Consider the following 17,520-nt stretch of genomic DNA (forward strand, 5'->3'; position numbering starts at 1 on the left):
CCCCATATAACCCCATCGCCACCCACCCTCCCAAAGTTTCATGTTGTGTGTTGCCAGTTTCGATCATAATCATTGATATGAAAGTTTTTAGCTACGTGTACCTCAAACAGAGCTTATTCTGGGTGCTGAATATTGCCAGCCAAATATAACCGACACTTTTAGTTCATGATGGACACAATCATGGCAGGCAGTTTTTGTCAAAGATGTGATGCTTTTTCTACTAGAGGAGACTAGCTACTAAGAAATTGAAATGGGGATGAAATTAAACCTGGTATTGCTAGTCTTTGACTATGCATCGACAAGAGAAATTCCCTTCAAATACAGACAGCATTAAAAAACGAGATTTTCAGAAGGTGAAATGGTACTGCAGATTACATTCATAATTAATAAAGAAAAACACCAAGATGTTACTGCTTTCTGTGATCGTATCAGGGCAATTACCCCCAGAGGACAATTACCCCCCAGCCAGGGCTCGACACTAACAGTGGCCCGGTGGCCCAGGGCCACCAAAAACCCACGTCGGGCCACCAAAATTTCAGAAATAAAGAATTTAGTGGCCTGATCGGGCCACCAAAAAAGGTCGGATGTTTGCCTTTGGGCCACCAAAAATAAAAGTTAGTGTGGAGCCCTGCCCCCAGCTAAATACTTGTTAGTGATAAGGTTAGAGTAAAGATTAGGGTTAGGTTTAGGTTTAGGGTTAGAGTTTGGGTTAGGGCTTGGATTAGGTTCAGGATTAGGGTTAGGGTAATGGGAAGGGTGTGCCCAGGGGGTAATTGCCGTAGACCCCTGTAACAGAGCTATTGATGATTTGAAAAACTTACGTTCGTGCATAGCTTTCTACATACATATTTTGTATAGATGGGCATGTTTGTGTATAGTAATGTGAAACTCTATTGATTTAATTTGTCCGTAGGCTCATTCAAGTTTACTTCATTATTCATTATCGTATAACAGTGTTACACTTTTGACAGATCATAAACCATTACTTCTAGATGCTGTGGATATTTTATTCTTTCCTCGCATTTTGTGTGCAGTTTTGTGTGTTTGTTGATTGTGCAAGATGTACATTATAGAGTTGTGTGGTAATGATACTCTTAGACTGCACATTAGATCACTATTTTGTTTTGATCCATGTTCTTTTATTTTTTTGTAGATGAGACATCAACATCAAAACCAGTTCGCCGTGACTCCCAGAGCCGGCAGCACAGCATGGACCGGACTTCGCCTTGCAAGTCTGCCAGAGGTGACTCAAGAAAGGAACATACTGACAGACTCTCACACATTCCATCCAGCAGAGCTGTCACCTCTGCTGTGACAGGATGCAAAGCGGGAACAAGGAGGTGTGATGGGGATGATAGAAGCAATGGCAATTACCAGGAGAGTGGTGGTGATGATGGTTTCCATGGTGATGAGGACGACCTGGAAGGAGATGCAGGAGAGGAGGAGAATGAGCAAGACAACGGGAGCCAGGATGACGCCGGCAACATGAACAACAATAATAATGGAGATGGTAATGGTGATGAGGAAGAGGGGGATGATGGTGGTAATGGTGGTGGGGAAGATGGTGATGGAGATGAAGATGACGATCATCAGGCAGAAGAGGAAGAGGAGGAAGAGGTTGAGGAGGAGGAGGAAGAAGTGGAGGAAGAACAAGAGGAAGGAGATGCACTGGAGGATCAAGATCTGCAAATTGTGGAAGAGGAGGAAACACCAGTGAATCATGAACAAGATGAGGACGTTTATGAAGTGGAGGATAGTGATGATAGAGATGTTAATGAGGAGAATGAGCAGGAAGATCAGGAAGAGGAAGAAGAGATGGAAGAAGTGATCCAGGAAGATGACTCCGGACATCATTTGGAGGTCCAGGAAGAAGAAGAAGAGCAAGAAGGTGGGGAACAGGAAAATTATGTTGAGGGGCAGGAAGTGGAAGATGTGGCAGAGGACTCTCAGCGTGTGCGGTCAGAGGCCGAGGAAGCAGAAGTCGAAGAAGTGGAGGATGTGGAAGAGGTAGAGGAGGAGGAGGAGGAAGAGGAGGAGGAGAAAGAGAAAGAGCAGGAGGAAGAGCAGGAGGAGGTTAGTGAGAGTCTGCAGCAGCAGGTAGCGCACGAAGAAGGAGAGGAGGCAGCAGAAGAGGAGGTTGAAGTGGAGGAAGGAGAGGAGGAGGAGGAGGCTTCAAATCGTGAAGAGCACGAAGAGCAAGCGGTGGAAGTCCGTGACAGCGATGAGAGAGGAGGTGGTGAGATGGTCAAACCAAAGATCGGTATCAGCGACTTGGAGTGTGAGGACATTTCAGATGAGGATAACGTCCCTGAGGAAGAGGATCCCACCAGCCACACCCTCCAGAAAGAAGAGAGCGGGCATAAGAATGACACTTTTTCAGATGCTGAGGAGGGCATGATTATAGAAGGTGTTGATGGACGTAGCGTTGTTGTGAGAATGGAACCGCCAGACAGGAACAAGATAAAATCTGAGGGTGATGTGGCGGAGCACCCCGCCAAAGAAGGGAATAGAACCAAAGACTCTGAGACCAAGCACGGTGCATCATCTGCAGAGGAAGGGGAAGTAAAAACTGACGACGAATCGAAAAAGGGAAAGAAAGGGCGGGGAAAGCGTAAAAGGAAACCCAAGTCAAAGCGTAACCGTGACAAGCGCAATGTCGTTGTAGATCCAAGGAAGTCCATATCACTGCATCCGCAACTGCCAGCGGACCTCTCGCGATTGCCAAAGAGAGCGGATGAAGGGGTCGGGCGACGAGAAGGGAGCAGGGAAGGTTACGGGGACTTGAGGCAGGTGATACAGGTGAAGAGAGACACGCCTTACACTGCGGAGGAGCTGCGCCGCTACCACGAGGAGTACTGGGATGAGTACAACCGGAGGAGGGATGAGCGGAGGGTGGAACGAGTTGGGGCATGGGATCAGTATACGTATGATCAGTTTGCTTATTACGAGGCTTGGAGGACGATGGGCGGAGAGTATGAAAGACAGTGGGAGCTCCACATGCGCGACCGCTCCCCGATCTACGACCGCAGGAAAAACGGCAGTGAACAGCACGTCTTGGGTGCCAGATTCGAGGTGCAGCGGCAAGCCAGAAAGGAGCTTGAGAGGAGTAGAGAGAAAGAGACTGCGAGGAAGTCTGGTGAAAAGAAGATAGCGGTAGAAACAGAGGTTGTGCGGAAAGAGCATTCAAAGAGGAAAGATTCTGACAAACCACAGAAGGACCGTGATAGTAGGTCTAGCAAGGACAAAAGTCACAATAAAGGGCATGTGCATGAAAATTCCGCCCGTGATAAGAATGGGAGGGAGCACGAAGCGGCCGCCGAGAAAGACAAAAAGCATCGCGAGAAAGAGAAAGAAAAGCACAGTCACGACAAGGACAAGGAACGAAGCAGGCATCGGGACAGAGAGAGGAGTCGCGACAAGGACCGCAGCAGTCGCAGGGACAAAGATCACAAGAGCAGAGAGAGGGAACGCAGTCGTGAGCGGGAGCGGAGTCGCGACAGGGCCAGGGAGCGCAGCAGAGACAAGAGTCACAAGCGGAATCGCGATAGAGAGGGAGATCGCAGTCGCAGCAGGGACACCGACCGTCATCGCAGCCGGCATCGGTCAGCGAGCCATGACCGCGATCGCAGCAGAAGGATGGAACGTAGTGATGACAGTGAGCGCTTGCCAGCAAAGGACCGTAGAAAGGACAAACGAGATAAATCCCATCACAAGAATAGTGACCGAGAGGAGGATAGGGTAGTTCATCAAATCGAGAAACCGAAAGAGAAGTTCAAAGCCAAGGACAAGGTGAAAATGAAAAAGAAGCCTGAGGAGCCCAAGCCTGCTGTCGTTGAAGATGTTGTTGTAAAAGCAGATAAAGGAAAGGTGACGGTCAATGCATCGGGCTTGAGAAAGGTAGAATTGCCTGTTCCCATTAAGGTCAAGGAGGTCAAGAAGGCCACTGAGAAGCCAATGGTCACCAAAGCAGAGAAGGTCAAGACCAAGAAAGAGAAAGTCAAGAAAGACAAAACTGTAGTCGAAGGGAAGGCGGAGAAGAAGACCAAGAAAACCAAAGCAGGAAAAGAAAAGAAATTGACGAAAGGCAAGAAAAAGAAAGTTGCAGCCAAGCGGCCACTGTCCTTTGACGTGGAAGAAATCACTGTGACAACGAAAAAAGTGAAACCGGCTCCCACGGCTGAGCCCCCAACAGAAGCCGCTGAAGCTCTGTCAATTCTCAAACCTCCCAGTCCGCTCAAGTTTAACGACGAGGAAGACATGCTTCCAGCTCCCTCGACAACTCACAGCCTGGTGTCTCACAGTCCAGATCTCTACAAGGACATGATAGTCAGCGATGGCGACCTGTCCAGGACAGTGAGTGAGTCTCCGCAACAAGCCCCGAAGGCGGCAAAGTCGCCGGCCGACGTGGTGGTTGCAGACAGCAGTCACCTTGAAGCTGAGACTGACATGTACGACCCGTTCAACCCGACAGCATCCCCTCCACCTGTCATTAAGTCCCCATCCCCCATTCAGGTGGAGGCTTTCCATGACCACGACAATGCCGCCTCCTCTTCCTCAGGAGACGTGGCCCCCAAGCGGGTGCCGAGCCCACCGCCGGAGATCCCCCCGAACCCGACCTCCACCACGGACGTCTCCAGCTCTGACATGTCCACCATCCCGTCGGGCTCGTCGGCAATGACCAACGAGGACCGCCTGATGCTCGCCTCGCAGGCCAGCCAGCAGATCACGAAGATCCTCAACCAGCTGGCCTCGGTGCCCATTGCCAAGCCCAAGATAGCCACGCCCACCGAGCCGCCAGATGCCCCCCTCTCACCGACCCTCTCACCTGCCATGTCTACGGGCTCACTGGGCATCCCCACCAAGCACATTGATTCCAGCATGTCAGTGAGCTCCATGGGCTCCGACAAGAACTATGGGGTGGAGCCGATGATGGCAGACGACAACATCGGAGATGTGAAGGAGGAAGACATTGAGATGTCAGCCGTTGATCTTTACAACAAGAACAGCAGAGATAGGGTAAGGGACTTAACCCTAAAAGGGCCGGGGGGGGGCGGAATCCGCCCCCCCCTCGACGTTTCGCGCTATAATTCTGTAACGCGAGAAGGCCTCATCGCGAGGCTTCTTGACTTTCTTCGTTCAAGTCTCGCGCAACTTTTGAGACCAAATTTGCAATGTCCGCGCATACTTTTGCGAAGCCACGCCCATTTTTGTAACGGAATGTCGCTCCAAAACAGGCACAATTTTGTGATTTTGTGTACATTTCCTATGGAAAACAGTGCTCTGTCATGAAAGGCATAAAAACCTGATTATTTTTACAATTAATCACTTTCATTGATTAATTTTGTGCTAATTATGGTAGAAAAGTGGTCAGTGACAATTTCCAATGAAAAAACAAAGAAAAAACAAAAGTTGAAAAACAAAGAAATACATAAGAAATTCTGAAAACAATAAAATACATAAGAATTGAAATGAGTTTTGGAAGTTTTTGTGATGTACAATTGTTGAATAAGCTAAAACAGATTTACAGATCAAAAATTAGACTCTCAATGCTTTTAATTAAGCTAAAATATCACCTTGAGCCTAATTTGCATAATTAATTAATTAAAATTAGAAATTGATTGTTTCAAAAAATCTTATAACACAATCTTGTAGATTATGACGCGGGTCTCACGCATGCAAAATTTCATCGCGATCGCACCACCGATGGCCGAGATCTCAGGGGGGGGCGGAATCCGCCCCCCCCGGTCTGAGCATAGCCAAAAAAGCCCGGCCCCTTTAGGGTTAAGAGATGCTTCCACTTTAACCCTATCTGTGTCACGGGCCGATTAAATCGGCCCAAAACCTGCCATGTAAATGCTTGGGCCGATTAAATCGGCCCTATTTTGATTGACAGATTACTTCAAAGGCTATGACTCTGCCACTCTACAAACTCATTTGTGATTGGCTGACAGTGTAAGGAAACGATATCCAGTGTGCAAAAAAGCTTCCCCACCTTCAACCAATCAGGAAAGCCTTCTCAAAGTCAAAAAAATTGTGGTGGCCCCGCCCATGTTTATTTGCATTCAGACTGCAATGTATTGTGTACAGTTTTGCTATAGGTTTCTTGTGTGGAGAACTTACACGAATCTGTATATGTGGGACTGTAATAAGACTTCCGTGTGCGATGAAAAGATCGTACACATGGGTCAATTTTCATCCATTTTATCTAAGTCAATATAGTAAAATATGAAGTGAAAACATTCAGGATAGGGATTTCAACATCTTTGAATTCTGTGAAGGGGTATGGTTTTAGTGATATCGGCCTCATAAATGAACTGTAGAATAAATGAACACTGCACATTCAGTGCAGCAGTTGTAGCTGTTTACTAAGCACTAACAGCGGTGCAATGGGTCTCTAGTTAGCCGGGGCTAGCGGGGCAGGGTGCTAGGAGCAATAAGGGTACAGTAGCCTCCTACCCGAAGCTGGACAGTCTCGGTCTCGAAGATTAGAAGCTGAGGTATGTTTGACTGTTGATCATTATTATCTAATAAACCGTTACTTTGTGAAACTTATGTTCAATGTAGGTTTATCATAAAGCAAATGACTACAGTGATGGTTCAATTCTGTTCAATGAGGAGAGTGCAAAGGAGTCTAGCTACTCGACAGGAATGGACACTCTGAAGACTGAATATTTTCAGTGACAGTTTTTACCCTTAGATTATCTTACCATACATGGCAATATTATAGGACAAGAATAATCTAAACTACAAGTAAAAGTCGTATAATCAATTAATATTTTCATCCTGACTAGATGTTAGCATGCTTTATCTACTTTCATGCCAACATTTCATCCATAAAATCAGAAATTGTGCGAAGTGTGTAAAATGTAGGTTGTACTTGCCACACACTTTTGTTCATAAAATGAAAAGTACTAATGCTACTGACGAAAAAATCACATCATCTGAAAGCTGAATAAATTCTCTATAACATTTGTAAGACCTTTTTGGGGTATAAGAGCATATTGTGTGAGAAAATGAGGTGGTAACATGTACAAGTCTGAAAAGATAATTATGTGACATAAGAGGGCGTCCTACTTAAAATTTGAGGACGCCCTCACTCAGATTATTATGAGATATGAAAGTATAGACCATAAGCTTTCAAATGATGTATAACATGACACATTAATGTCAATAATAACGATCAGAACTGGCCAACAACAATCCCATGTCTCCGCACTGCAAAATGTCTGAACATTCTGGCTTCGTCTATGTGACAGAGATAGGGTTAAAACCTGGAGGACATGAACTCTGTGTATATTGTGCCTAGAGATAATATTGTCCTGTTTGTCCAGTTTCATTTATGTCACTTTACTACTAGAAGTATTGCTGTAGTGAGAGGATTTTAGTGCATTGAATATTATTTTGATTAAAAAAAGTTAAAAGAAGTTTTAAAAGAAGTTTTTAAAAAGGGAAGATGCAAATGCAAGTATTGCAAGTTTGGTGTACTCAATTTACGGGGGGGGGGGCACTGCCAGTCTGCCACTTACCACGAGAATACACTCAACCTTTTCTGTGCCAGGGACTTTATAGTCTCGAGTACTGTAAAACCAGAAACATTCACAGCATGAAACTTTGCAAACTGGAGCTGACGGCCTTTTTTACAGCATGAAACTTTCGCAAATCTTGGCTCCTTGCGACATTCGTGTAAGTTTTGTGCATGCGAGAATGGCTGGTTTTACAGTATGCGTAGGCAGATGTCTATTGGAAATGCATGGTATTGCAAAATCAGCTAGTCCTCACTGTGTTAATAATTCCTGCTGAATTATTCTGTTCCTCTTGCCTTTGCAGTACCTGAAGAAGCTGTATCACCAGGAGAGAGTTGTGGAGGAGGTCAAGCTTGCCATCAAACCTCATTACCAGCGGCGGGAGATCAACAAGGAAGACTACAAGGAGATCCTCAGAAAGTCTGTTAATCAGGTATGCTAGATACCTCATCTAACCCTTCCCCCCCCCCCCCCCATTATCCCCATGGTCACAACCGACATCTTCCTCCAGCAGTAGCAGTCATGTGGTAGAAATGAGTACTCACAGTATGTAGTATGATGTAGAGGAGAAAGGCACTCAGAGAGTGCAGACCTCCACCAAGCAGCTCATTTCCACCCATATACTGTATACGCTATAATTTTTGCGTACATAAATTTTTGCGAATTGCCGCTGTCACACATTTTCGCGAGTGGTTAAATTCGTGATTGGGGGACCAGAGAAAATATGAAGTGGCAAAGAAAGTGTGAATTTCAACTTACTAGCAAATAAGAATGATAGTAGTTATACACTGCGTGAAAAAAACTTACCAAACTCTGCGAACTAGTAAGTTAGAATTCAACATTTTTGAAGTGTGAAGTCCATCGCGCTAGATTTCTGACAAGTGGTCCCCTTGCGATAATGGATTGGCTCTCTACAGTATTTGTAAGTAGACATGGATGTGCTGTATGTACGTAAACATACTTAGCAGTATGGTCTGTTCGGTAAGCCGTGACATGGTATATACTAGTACTGAAATGTTCGTATCAAGGCAAGGGATTCATTTTGGAAGGAATAGTGATATTTTCGCGTGTTGTTAATTTCGCGAATAGCTCCTGACTCGCGAAATTCGCGAAAATAAAAACCCCGCGAAATATATAGCGTATACAGTACACATACAATATGCTGAAAATGGCCACATTTCCATGTGATTAGGAACCCTTTCTAGTGTCTCTACCTTATCTTCCTGCTTTTCCTGGAGCGCACACTCAGTGCACATATGTACTTTTGAAATACTTGCAGCTTGAATTCCCTTGTTTCTTGGCCCAATATGCCAGTGATAAAGAATCCTTCAAAAAAACCAAAACAAAACAAAAACAAAAACAAAGCAAAGCAAAACATTCCCAGATCCAGATGGTGATTTGCATCACTACTAACATTTAATCATCAGTTCCTTGTGTCATTATCAACTTTTCTTGTAAAGTTCATCCTAATCTGTTCACAAATTTCAAAGTTATTTTGCAAACAGACAAACAAATCATTGCCTGCAAAAACACCCTCCTTTGCGGAGGTGATTATGCTATCACCCACTATAAAGTCCTGGGGTAATTTTGCTGTAGCAGTAATCTTTGTGGCTCGCTAAAAATGAAAGGCGATAATTTACTCTATCGTATAAGAAGACGCTAACAGTTTGTGCTACAAAGGATAATCAACTTGCAGCTTGAAACTACAAAAATGCGGTTTCTTGTTACTGGATTTTTTGTGTAAATGTCCTAATATATGATGTCAGCTGTCTTGCACCTAAATTGTCTCAGTAGGCTTCTCATAAGGTCTAGTTCATGTTCTAGAGTCTTTTCATCAGTATTTTTTGTATTTGTTGCATGGATGATAGATCTGCCACAGCAAGACGGGAGAGATCAACCCAGTCAAGATCCGACGTCTGATCGACGGCTACGTCAAGAAGTGCCAGTATAGGAACAAGAAGCCCGGTGGGCAGGACGGGCACAAGTCGTCGTCGGGCAAACCTGGCGGGGGCTCGTCTGGTAAGTCCATCTTCAAGTCGTCAAGCAAAGGGACGACCAAGGGGAGCAAGGAGCCGGCGAGTGCCTCCAAGCTGATCGAAAAGAGCCGGAGCCTTGGACTGAAGTCATAGGAACGGAAGAATACCCAGCTGTTTTTGTGCACCTATGCCAAATTTCTGCTGCCTCGCTGATCGGAGAATGCCACAGGAATCGCAAAGTATGTAATTTGCTGCATCTGTAGACAACGCTTGAGATTTTCGAACTGTGACTTCCCTGGACAACTGACCCCCTCCTCAAAGTTATGCTTGAAATGAAAATGGGATTGACTAATGAAAGCTCCCAAATATTCATTACATATTTTCAATAACCCAACCTTTTGTAGAATAATTATGTACAGCAAGGCTACCAAGCATAGACTTTTAGATAAAGGGCCACATGAAAATGCAAGCAGCAGTGTGGTAGGGCCGTCCATTACTACTGTGGATTGTTGCTGCTATTAATCCACATGGCACTACATGCTATCCCATGTCATTGCTGAGGAATAAGAAGGATATGGTATACTTCTAGACATAATGAAGTGCTGCTTCTCATGCAGCCTCAAACTCCCCCCAAAAACAATAACAAAAGAAGCATTTGTCCTTCTTTCTTATATGTCAAGCTACTGCTTGTCATGGTGTTATGAACTCATGTAGGATAAATGAAACATTTTGCTATATGGAGGAATGAAATCATGTGCTCTGTTTCTTGATTCCACAGAGTGCTTCCATTCAAGCATCCTGGGAAAAAAAAGGCATGTATGTAGCCTTTAGCCTTTTGATTTTCTGTACAATTTACAATTTATGTGTTGTGACTGCCCATTTCAAAACTGAACATGAATTCGACCTCATTCATCCGAAAGAAAAACTTATATACATGATATTTCACAGATGCGCGGATGATCCACCTCCCATCAAAAACAGCAGTGCATAGCTTGTGATTTGGACATGTGGACTTTCCTTCTTTTGACCTCTTTGCCAGTATCCCGACTCTGTCGTTCGATACTTTAGGTTAGGTTAGTGGAGTTTTTGACGTAGGCCATGCAAATGAAAAAGTGATGTACAGAAAGTAAATGGTATTCTATGCCGTTTTAAAGTTTATGTGTGTTTCACACAGAGTATAGTACATGCTGTTCTCTTCATTAGATCGATTCAAACAGAATTTGGTAGCTTTTAGAGGAGAGGCGTCTCTGGTGTACATTGCCTCAGAATTGTCCATGCACCTACGTGTGCCGAAGTCTTGTAAATATCAGGAGTGCAGTGGAATGGAGATAGAAGAAAATGATATCTACTTAGCGGCTCGATGCTGATTGATGTTGGTATGCTGAAGTATTTATTATGTTTTTACAATGTTGTCCCTGCAGCATTGAGGGGGCATGGCGTCATCATGACCGGCACACGTTGCCTCGCGAGTCAAAGCGATAGTCGTGCGTCCTCGAGATCTCTCGATGTAAATATTCCCACGTGAAAGCTTTATATGATGGAACTTCAAAAACGTGGAATTCCCAGAATTGGAGTATTTATTGGATGTGTAGGACGTTCTTGCGCTGAGTTGTGAAGCTGATATGATGACACATGCCAAATGAGGGAGGAGTCTAGGTTCCTCATGTGTAGTTAGTTGTACGACAACGGAAATTCGGGGTTGGAGTATGGAAGATCGCTATGGCAAAATGTGCTCTATTTGCCATTATGTAGTACGTACTGTAGATTACTTCTCATAAATTGTTAATTTTGATTTTGATTAAAGAATTGGTGATAACATTGTTTATGTGCAAGCAATGTGGAGGTCACATGATAAGTCAGAACATCTTATAAGAGTATTGCTATTGTCTAGGTTAATCACAGTTGTCTCTGTCTTTGACAAAAGCAATTTAGATTAAACTTTCTTCCTGAGCAGAACGTGCAGAGAAGATATGATTGTGTCTGAGTGAATATTTAGGTAGTGTGTATTTATTTGAGGGAGATGGAATTCAAGATATGCTGAGCACTTGGCAACTCGTCTTGTTTTTTTTCGCCGCACAAGTGCATTTACAGGAATAATGGGAAATATCTCTGTCAGTTTGAGTTCCCTGAATTGGCAGAGATCCTTGTACAATGCAGATTTATTAATTAGATGAGACGTATCGGAGTGTATGAAAGCAGTTTCTGTTGTTGGTTTTTTGTTTGTTTTTATTTCAGTTTGTATATGCAGCAATATTATGTATGCCAAAATGTGATACTATTTAATGTCATTGCCTCAAGAATGTTACTGAAAAGTGAAAAAAAAAAAAGAAACAACAAACAAAAAACAGTAAAAATAACAATGTGCTATTGACAGAGTTTTCAAAGACTTGAGACTGTAAATAAATCTGGTGCGTATTATCACGGCTAAAGTAGTGAACTGGAAGCAAAGCAGTTCGCAACTAGGTGCGAAGTAGCTGTATTGCAATATTTGCAGTCATGAGTTATATCTTGAATGTGGGACTCTAAACATCATCAAAAAAAAAAGAAGTATCTCATCTTGTAAAGTTCCCTTCCATTGATTGCGAATTGGAGAAAAGGATAAGGCACGATTTCTTGATGTCATTGATGTCCATTAGACGGTATCCAACTCCCCCTGTAGAGGTGATATACATTGTATGTGTGTATCAGTAAGTTTTCTGTGGAACATGTGAAAACTCTGTCCTGTACCTCCAATTTTCACTCTACCCTTTTAACTGTTTTTTTCTTTAATTCAGAAAAGCACCTCTTTTTCTTTTGCGTATACAACTCCTTATACAGTGTAACCTTTTTATAATGCGTTCAGCTATACAAGAAGCAAAGTACCAGATATACTGAGGTTATTTTGTAGGTCCCACTCCTGTTATATTCTTAAGTTTTTATACCGGATATAACAAGTTTCCAAATATAAATAGAAAATTTGAGTGGTCCCGAGCAACTCATTATAACAAGATTCCCCTGTAATGTAGTTGTAGTCTTTGGTCGAAAGGGGTGCCTTTCTAGGGGTGTACTCCAGTTCTTGTAAAGGATGTAATTAACCTCTTCTTGGCCTGTCGCAAGTCTGTCTGAATATGAATCTGCAGGAGGCTTGCTGAAAAAAAAGAAGAAATATATCCTTTTTAATGACCTGTCAAGAGAATATGAAAACCTCTGTGATTCGGGAATACTTTTTGCACAGTGACATATGCACAGGTATGTATATAAGGCACAATTAACTCCTGAATAACTCTTTGAAATCTCTCTGAGTTTGATGTACAAAAGATTGCATCCCTGTGATTGGACAGTAACTAGGAACTGTCCAACTAACTTTTTGTCTTATTTAAGGGATGTATCTTGTGTGTGTGTTTGTGTTTGGGGGGGGGGGGGGGGAGGGGGAAGAGGTGGGCGGAGGGTGCAATGATTAATGAAGAAGTTACTAGTCACAGCCAGGATCTATTGAGCTAGCCTTCCACTGCTGATAGGATTGTGTGCATTATACTGTAATAATCACTGTCCAGTAATCGAAATGGGAGTTCAAACTTTAGTTTCTCTTCATGTCCTTTTTGTTTTTTTGTTTTTTTGTAATGAGAACGGAGATCAAACTGCGGTGTGAGACAAGAAAATTTTAGGCCGATTGGTTTCTTGGTCTTCAGTGACTTGCCACTCTTGTTCTACTTAGTTGAGAACGTTTTGAAGTTTCTATTAACTCTCTCACTATGACCACATTAAATTGTCATTCACATTGTGTTCGAGAACGTTGATCATGGTAACAATAGTGTTTTAGTTACCTGAACATTTTTTGGAGCTGTTTGATTCTTCGAGTTCAGTTCATTTGACTTTCAAGATTGTGTGAAAGAAATGATTGCGTCTAACCTTTTGAATCATTGGCTTTGCATTGAGTACCAATAATTGCAATGTTTTGGCAGATAGATGCCTCATATCATAGAGGTATCCAAAGGCAGTATGTAATAGTAGGTGATATGCTGTATTTTATTTGAAGATTTCTCTTTCTTGGAGTTTGTAAATTGCTGAGCAAGTGAAACACTCATTATTTCATGCAACATGCCTGCTTTCTTTCTTGAGCTAGGTGTTTGCATGATGTAGGAGAAGGCAAATTTTCATCATTAAAATAAGAAAGACATATTCCAATGAGGGTCGTCATAATCTTAACTCTGTGCTCTTTCACTGTTTGCCAATTTGTGACTGTCGTAGTCCCATGCACTCATTTTGATGCTGTGTGTAAGTCCAACTTGTTCACAACTTATTTCCAACTTATTTCACAACCTATTTCCAACTCCATTTCCTAGGTTTGTGTCTCATGAAGAATCATGTAAGCATTGTTAAAGCCTTGATAAAAAGTTCAGTATCCTTACTGTGTAACTTTCTATAGATGATTGTTCAAAGTTCATGATACTAGGTAAGTTAAATCCTGTTCATGCACGTTTGCGAATGGGATACCAAAATGAAGACCATTTGGTACATGGGTTTTGTGATGTAATCTGTCTCAGCCTGATACCGTGCAACAAAGAAGACTCTTACATAACTCCTCAGAGCAAGAATGGTGAAATGGCAATTTCTTCCCACCAGAAGTCATGTCGATACCCAGCGCCTTCTGGTCTAGCGTATGTTTCGATGTTGTGTGGGTATTGTGCAGCCAAAAAAAATTCCCCTCATTGGAGATTTGTTAGCAAATGTCATAGCTTTAGCGCACCAGGGTAGACGTTCAGGCATTGTCAGCAGATTTCATACTTGCATTTTAGCAAAATTTTCCCTTCCCCTGTAGGTCAATTAATACAGTAATCTGATTTTTTTTTTATTTATTTATTTTTTTTTTTTTGCATGGGTGTGTGTGCTTGTTAAGCTGTATTCTCCTAAAGAAATACGTTAAGAATGCAGATAGAAAACTGAATGTTATGAAATATACATGTAGTAGCTTTGCTAAGCTTAGTAGGTCAGTATAGTGGCATTGCATTGAGAACCGAAAGGGGGTTAATGCTGAGAAGAAAAGAAGATAAGACATCTGTTAATGCTCCTGTGTTGTTATTGAAGGGGATGGCTAGTAACTGATCAGTGGGAATAAGTGGGAATGCTGGGGGTGATTGTTCCAATCCTTGTGGGATTCATTTAAAGGCATAATTTACCGTTTGCAGATGAAACAAAAACCCAGCATTAGTGCTTTAAAATAGTTCTAAAATGGGAGTTAGAGATAGAAACAACCACTGTCAAAATTTGAATCCATATAATCGATGTTAAGTGTTGTTAAATACACAAAATGTGAACAATAGTTAGAATAAAAATGTTTCTAGACTAAACCGTATACAGTTACGGTTTATTGAGAAAAATCCTGATATCTCCTTATATTTTAGGTTTTATTGCAAATATTTCATATGGTAGGAGGTTTTATGATACAACAGACCTACACATGTGCATCAAATGTGATATCTTGAACATTTTTGAAATCACTGCTCCCAAAGGTAAACTGGACCTTTAGGAGCACATTATATATCTATTGTTGTGTGAAAATTATTTGCTTCAGAATGGTCTCATATTCAGTGACGGGGCGATCGTTAACGGCCCGTTAACAATCGCCCCGTCACTGTACAGGCATGCTAACCTGGAAACATTAAACTGCACATTACTTGAATATGAGACCATTCTGAAGCAAATACTTTTCACACAACAATAGATATATAATGTACTCTTAAATGAATCCCACAAGGATTGGAACATTCACCCCCAGCATTCCCACTGATCAGTTACTAGCCATCCCCTTTAAACATGGGCTTCACATTTGCTAACTGTGAATGCAGTAATAAATTGAGAAAATATTTATATCAAATTTTGCATCTGTCAGTTGCTACATGTGAATTATGGAAACTTGATGGTGATTACTGTAGAATCATAAGCCAGATTCTCTTTTCCTTTTTCTTCGTTCATCATATGATTTTTACAAGTAACACGATAGCTTCAGTAGCGATGCAACAATTTTTGACAGTTGTCTGTTAGAGCGCTTGAACAGTAATGGTATGTATAGAGTGCAGCATGATGGGATATATGCCTTGCCTGTGATACACACTTCTGTGTGTGTTTGTGTGTGTGACACAATGAAGAAAAGTTAGATATCTCATGAGTATATATCAGTATCTTTAGTTTGGATTTGTGCACCACCAACTCAGAAGGGGTGCGTTTTGAGTCCTTCCCCCCCCCCCCCCCCTCCCCATTAGTGTCATATTTATTGCGTTTGATTAAGGTTGCTACAAATCTATCATGAAGTGGTGTTATTGGTCGATGGGGGTGGGGATTAGGGGATGGGTGGGTGGGGTGAGAGATGAGGGTGGGGAAGAAGGGGGAGGGGTCCATGGGTGGAAGCTTGCATGGAATTTTATAGCTTGTAGAGTTCATGTCTGCATATATATGTGAGTTCTGATCGTTAATTGTACATTTCGTGTCTTTTTTTCCTTTTTTTTTTTTTGGAAGACAGATACATGATACTACATAATCGTCTCTGCAAGTTCTGATGTTCTTTTCCTTTGTCCTGTTGCTCAGTAACATACCATATACAAGCTGGTTATGATCAAAAGATTGAAGCACTCCGTGGTATGGTGTTGATGTGTGTGTATGCGTGTGTGTGTGTGTGTGTGTGTGTGTGTGTGTGTGTGTGTGTTTGTTCAGGGCTAGTGATGATTGTGGAAGGGAGGCAAAGTGTTGAAAAGAAATATGCATTGAAGCGTATCGAGGATGGCACGTCTGTTGTGCACATCTCAGCACAATTTATCATGATGTCACGCTTGAGAGAAAGTTTGATTTGTGTGTATGTGTGTCTGTGTTTTGTCTGTGTGCGTGCATGTATGACGAATATGTAAAGAGTTGTAATATAATACAGTCTTCTTGCATCCTTGCGGGAGTGCTATTTACTCCAAGAGACTACAGTGGGCTCCCGTTATAACAAAGTCCTGGGGACCAGCAGTTTTCTGTTGTTTATCAAAATTTTGGCACAACCGAACAAATAAACAAGAAAAAGAAAAAATACATAGAGTGGATGTCACGGCCTGAATTTTAACTTCGGTGTAACTGGAATTTCCTTATAACCATGTTCGTTACAATGGGAGTGCACTGTACATTTTTCTCGGAGAGCTCAGCACTGAGGGGAAATACTGTCTTGAGAAGAAAGTATATTTCCCAAATGAATGTAGTAAATGTTACATATACAATTATAGACTTGGCCCTGTTTGACGAAGGGTTATAACTGATTATATTGTTGATTTCTATCATAAGTCTATGGCAGCCTGTGTGGTAAGAGAATTTACAATCGATTATGATGATTATTATCTTTTGGTAAATTGGGGCCAGGGCAATACGAACAGTATGGCTTACGTCAATACCCATCTTTTCATTTAGTCCCGTCGGCAGCCAATAAAATTTCAGATTTATGTTGCCTGTTGTGACGTCACTGCAGTCAACATGACAATTTTGGTCCTCATTTAATTAGTCATGCAATTATGTCATGACTATATATATATATACACACACAATTGTATATTATATCGTCGCTGGGGTGACAAGACCTTGTATCTGAAATTTTGGTGAAAATGACCTTTTGATTAGTGGTTAAATAATAGGTTAAGTGATGAACATTTGACTTTTTATAGATACGAGGTCTTGTTGCCCCAGCGACGATATATATATATATACATATATATATATATATATATATATATATATATATATATATATATATATATATATATATATGACGAGTTTGTTTGCAAAAACCGATAAGTCCATTTTTGAAGATTTTGAAGTGCGGTCTCTGTCATAAAGTGCAAAATAATACCTTTTAAATGATATATTGGTCACTATATAAAGGTACATTTTTGAAGTTATGGTCAAAAGAAGCAAAAATTTTCTTATTACTCTCTTTATTTTTCTTGACCTTTAATCGCAAATATCTCCATTTGGCTAATATGGACTTATCGGTTTTTGCCAACAAACTCTTCATATATATA

The 17,520-nt window shown here is 41.9% G+C and overlaps 1 protein-coding gene across 1 annotated transcript in view; it reads left to right on the top strand.

Moving 5' to 3' along the window:
* LOC140235611 (uncharacterized) overlaps nt 1-12,846 on the top strand; it is a 32,040-nt gene extending 19,194 nt beyond the window's left edge. Inside the window, exons 13-15 of the mRNA XM_072315618.1 lie at nt 1,154-5,016; nt 7,828-7,956; nt 9,392-12,846. Coding sequence (XP_072171719.1) covers nt 1,154-5,016; nt 7,828-7,956; nt 9,392-9,652 — 4,253 coding nt within the window. The 3' untranslated portion in view covers nt 9,653-12,846. The remainder of the gene's footprint in view (nt 1-1,153; nt 5,017-7,827; nt 7,957-9,391) is intronic.
* Nucleotides 12,847-17,520: the final 4,674 nt, after the last annotated feature.

The sequence above is a fragment of the Diadema setosum genome, chromosome 12, assembly GCF_964275005.1.
Source record: "Diadema setosum chromosome 12, eeDiaSeto1, whole genome shotgun sequence".
In the NCBI taxonomy this organism is placed as follows: domain Eukaryota; kingdom Metazoa; phylum Echinodermata; class Echinoidea; order Diadematoida; family Diadematidae; genus Diadema; species Diadema setosum.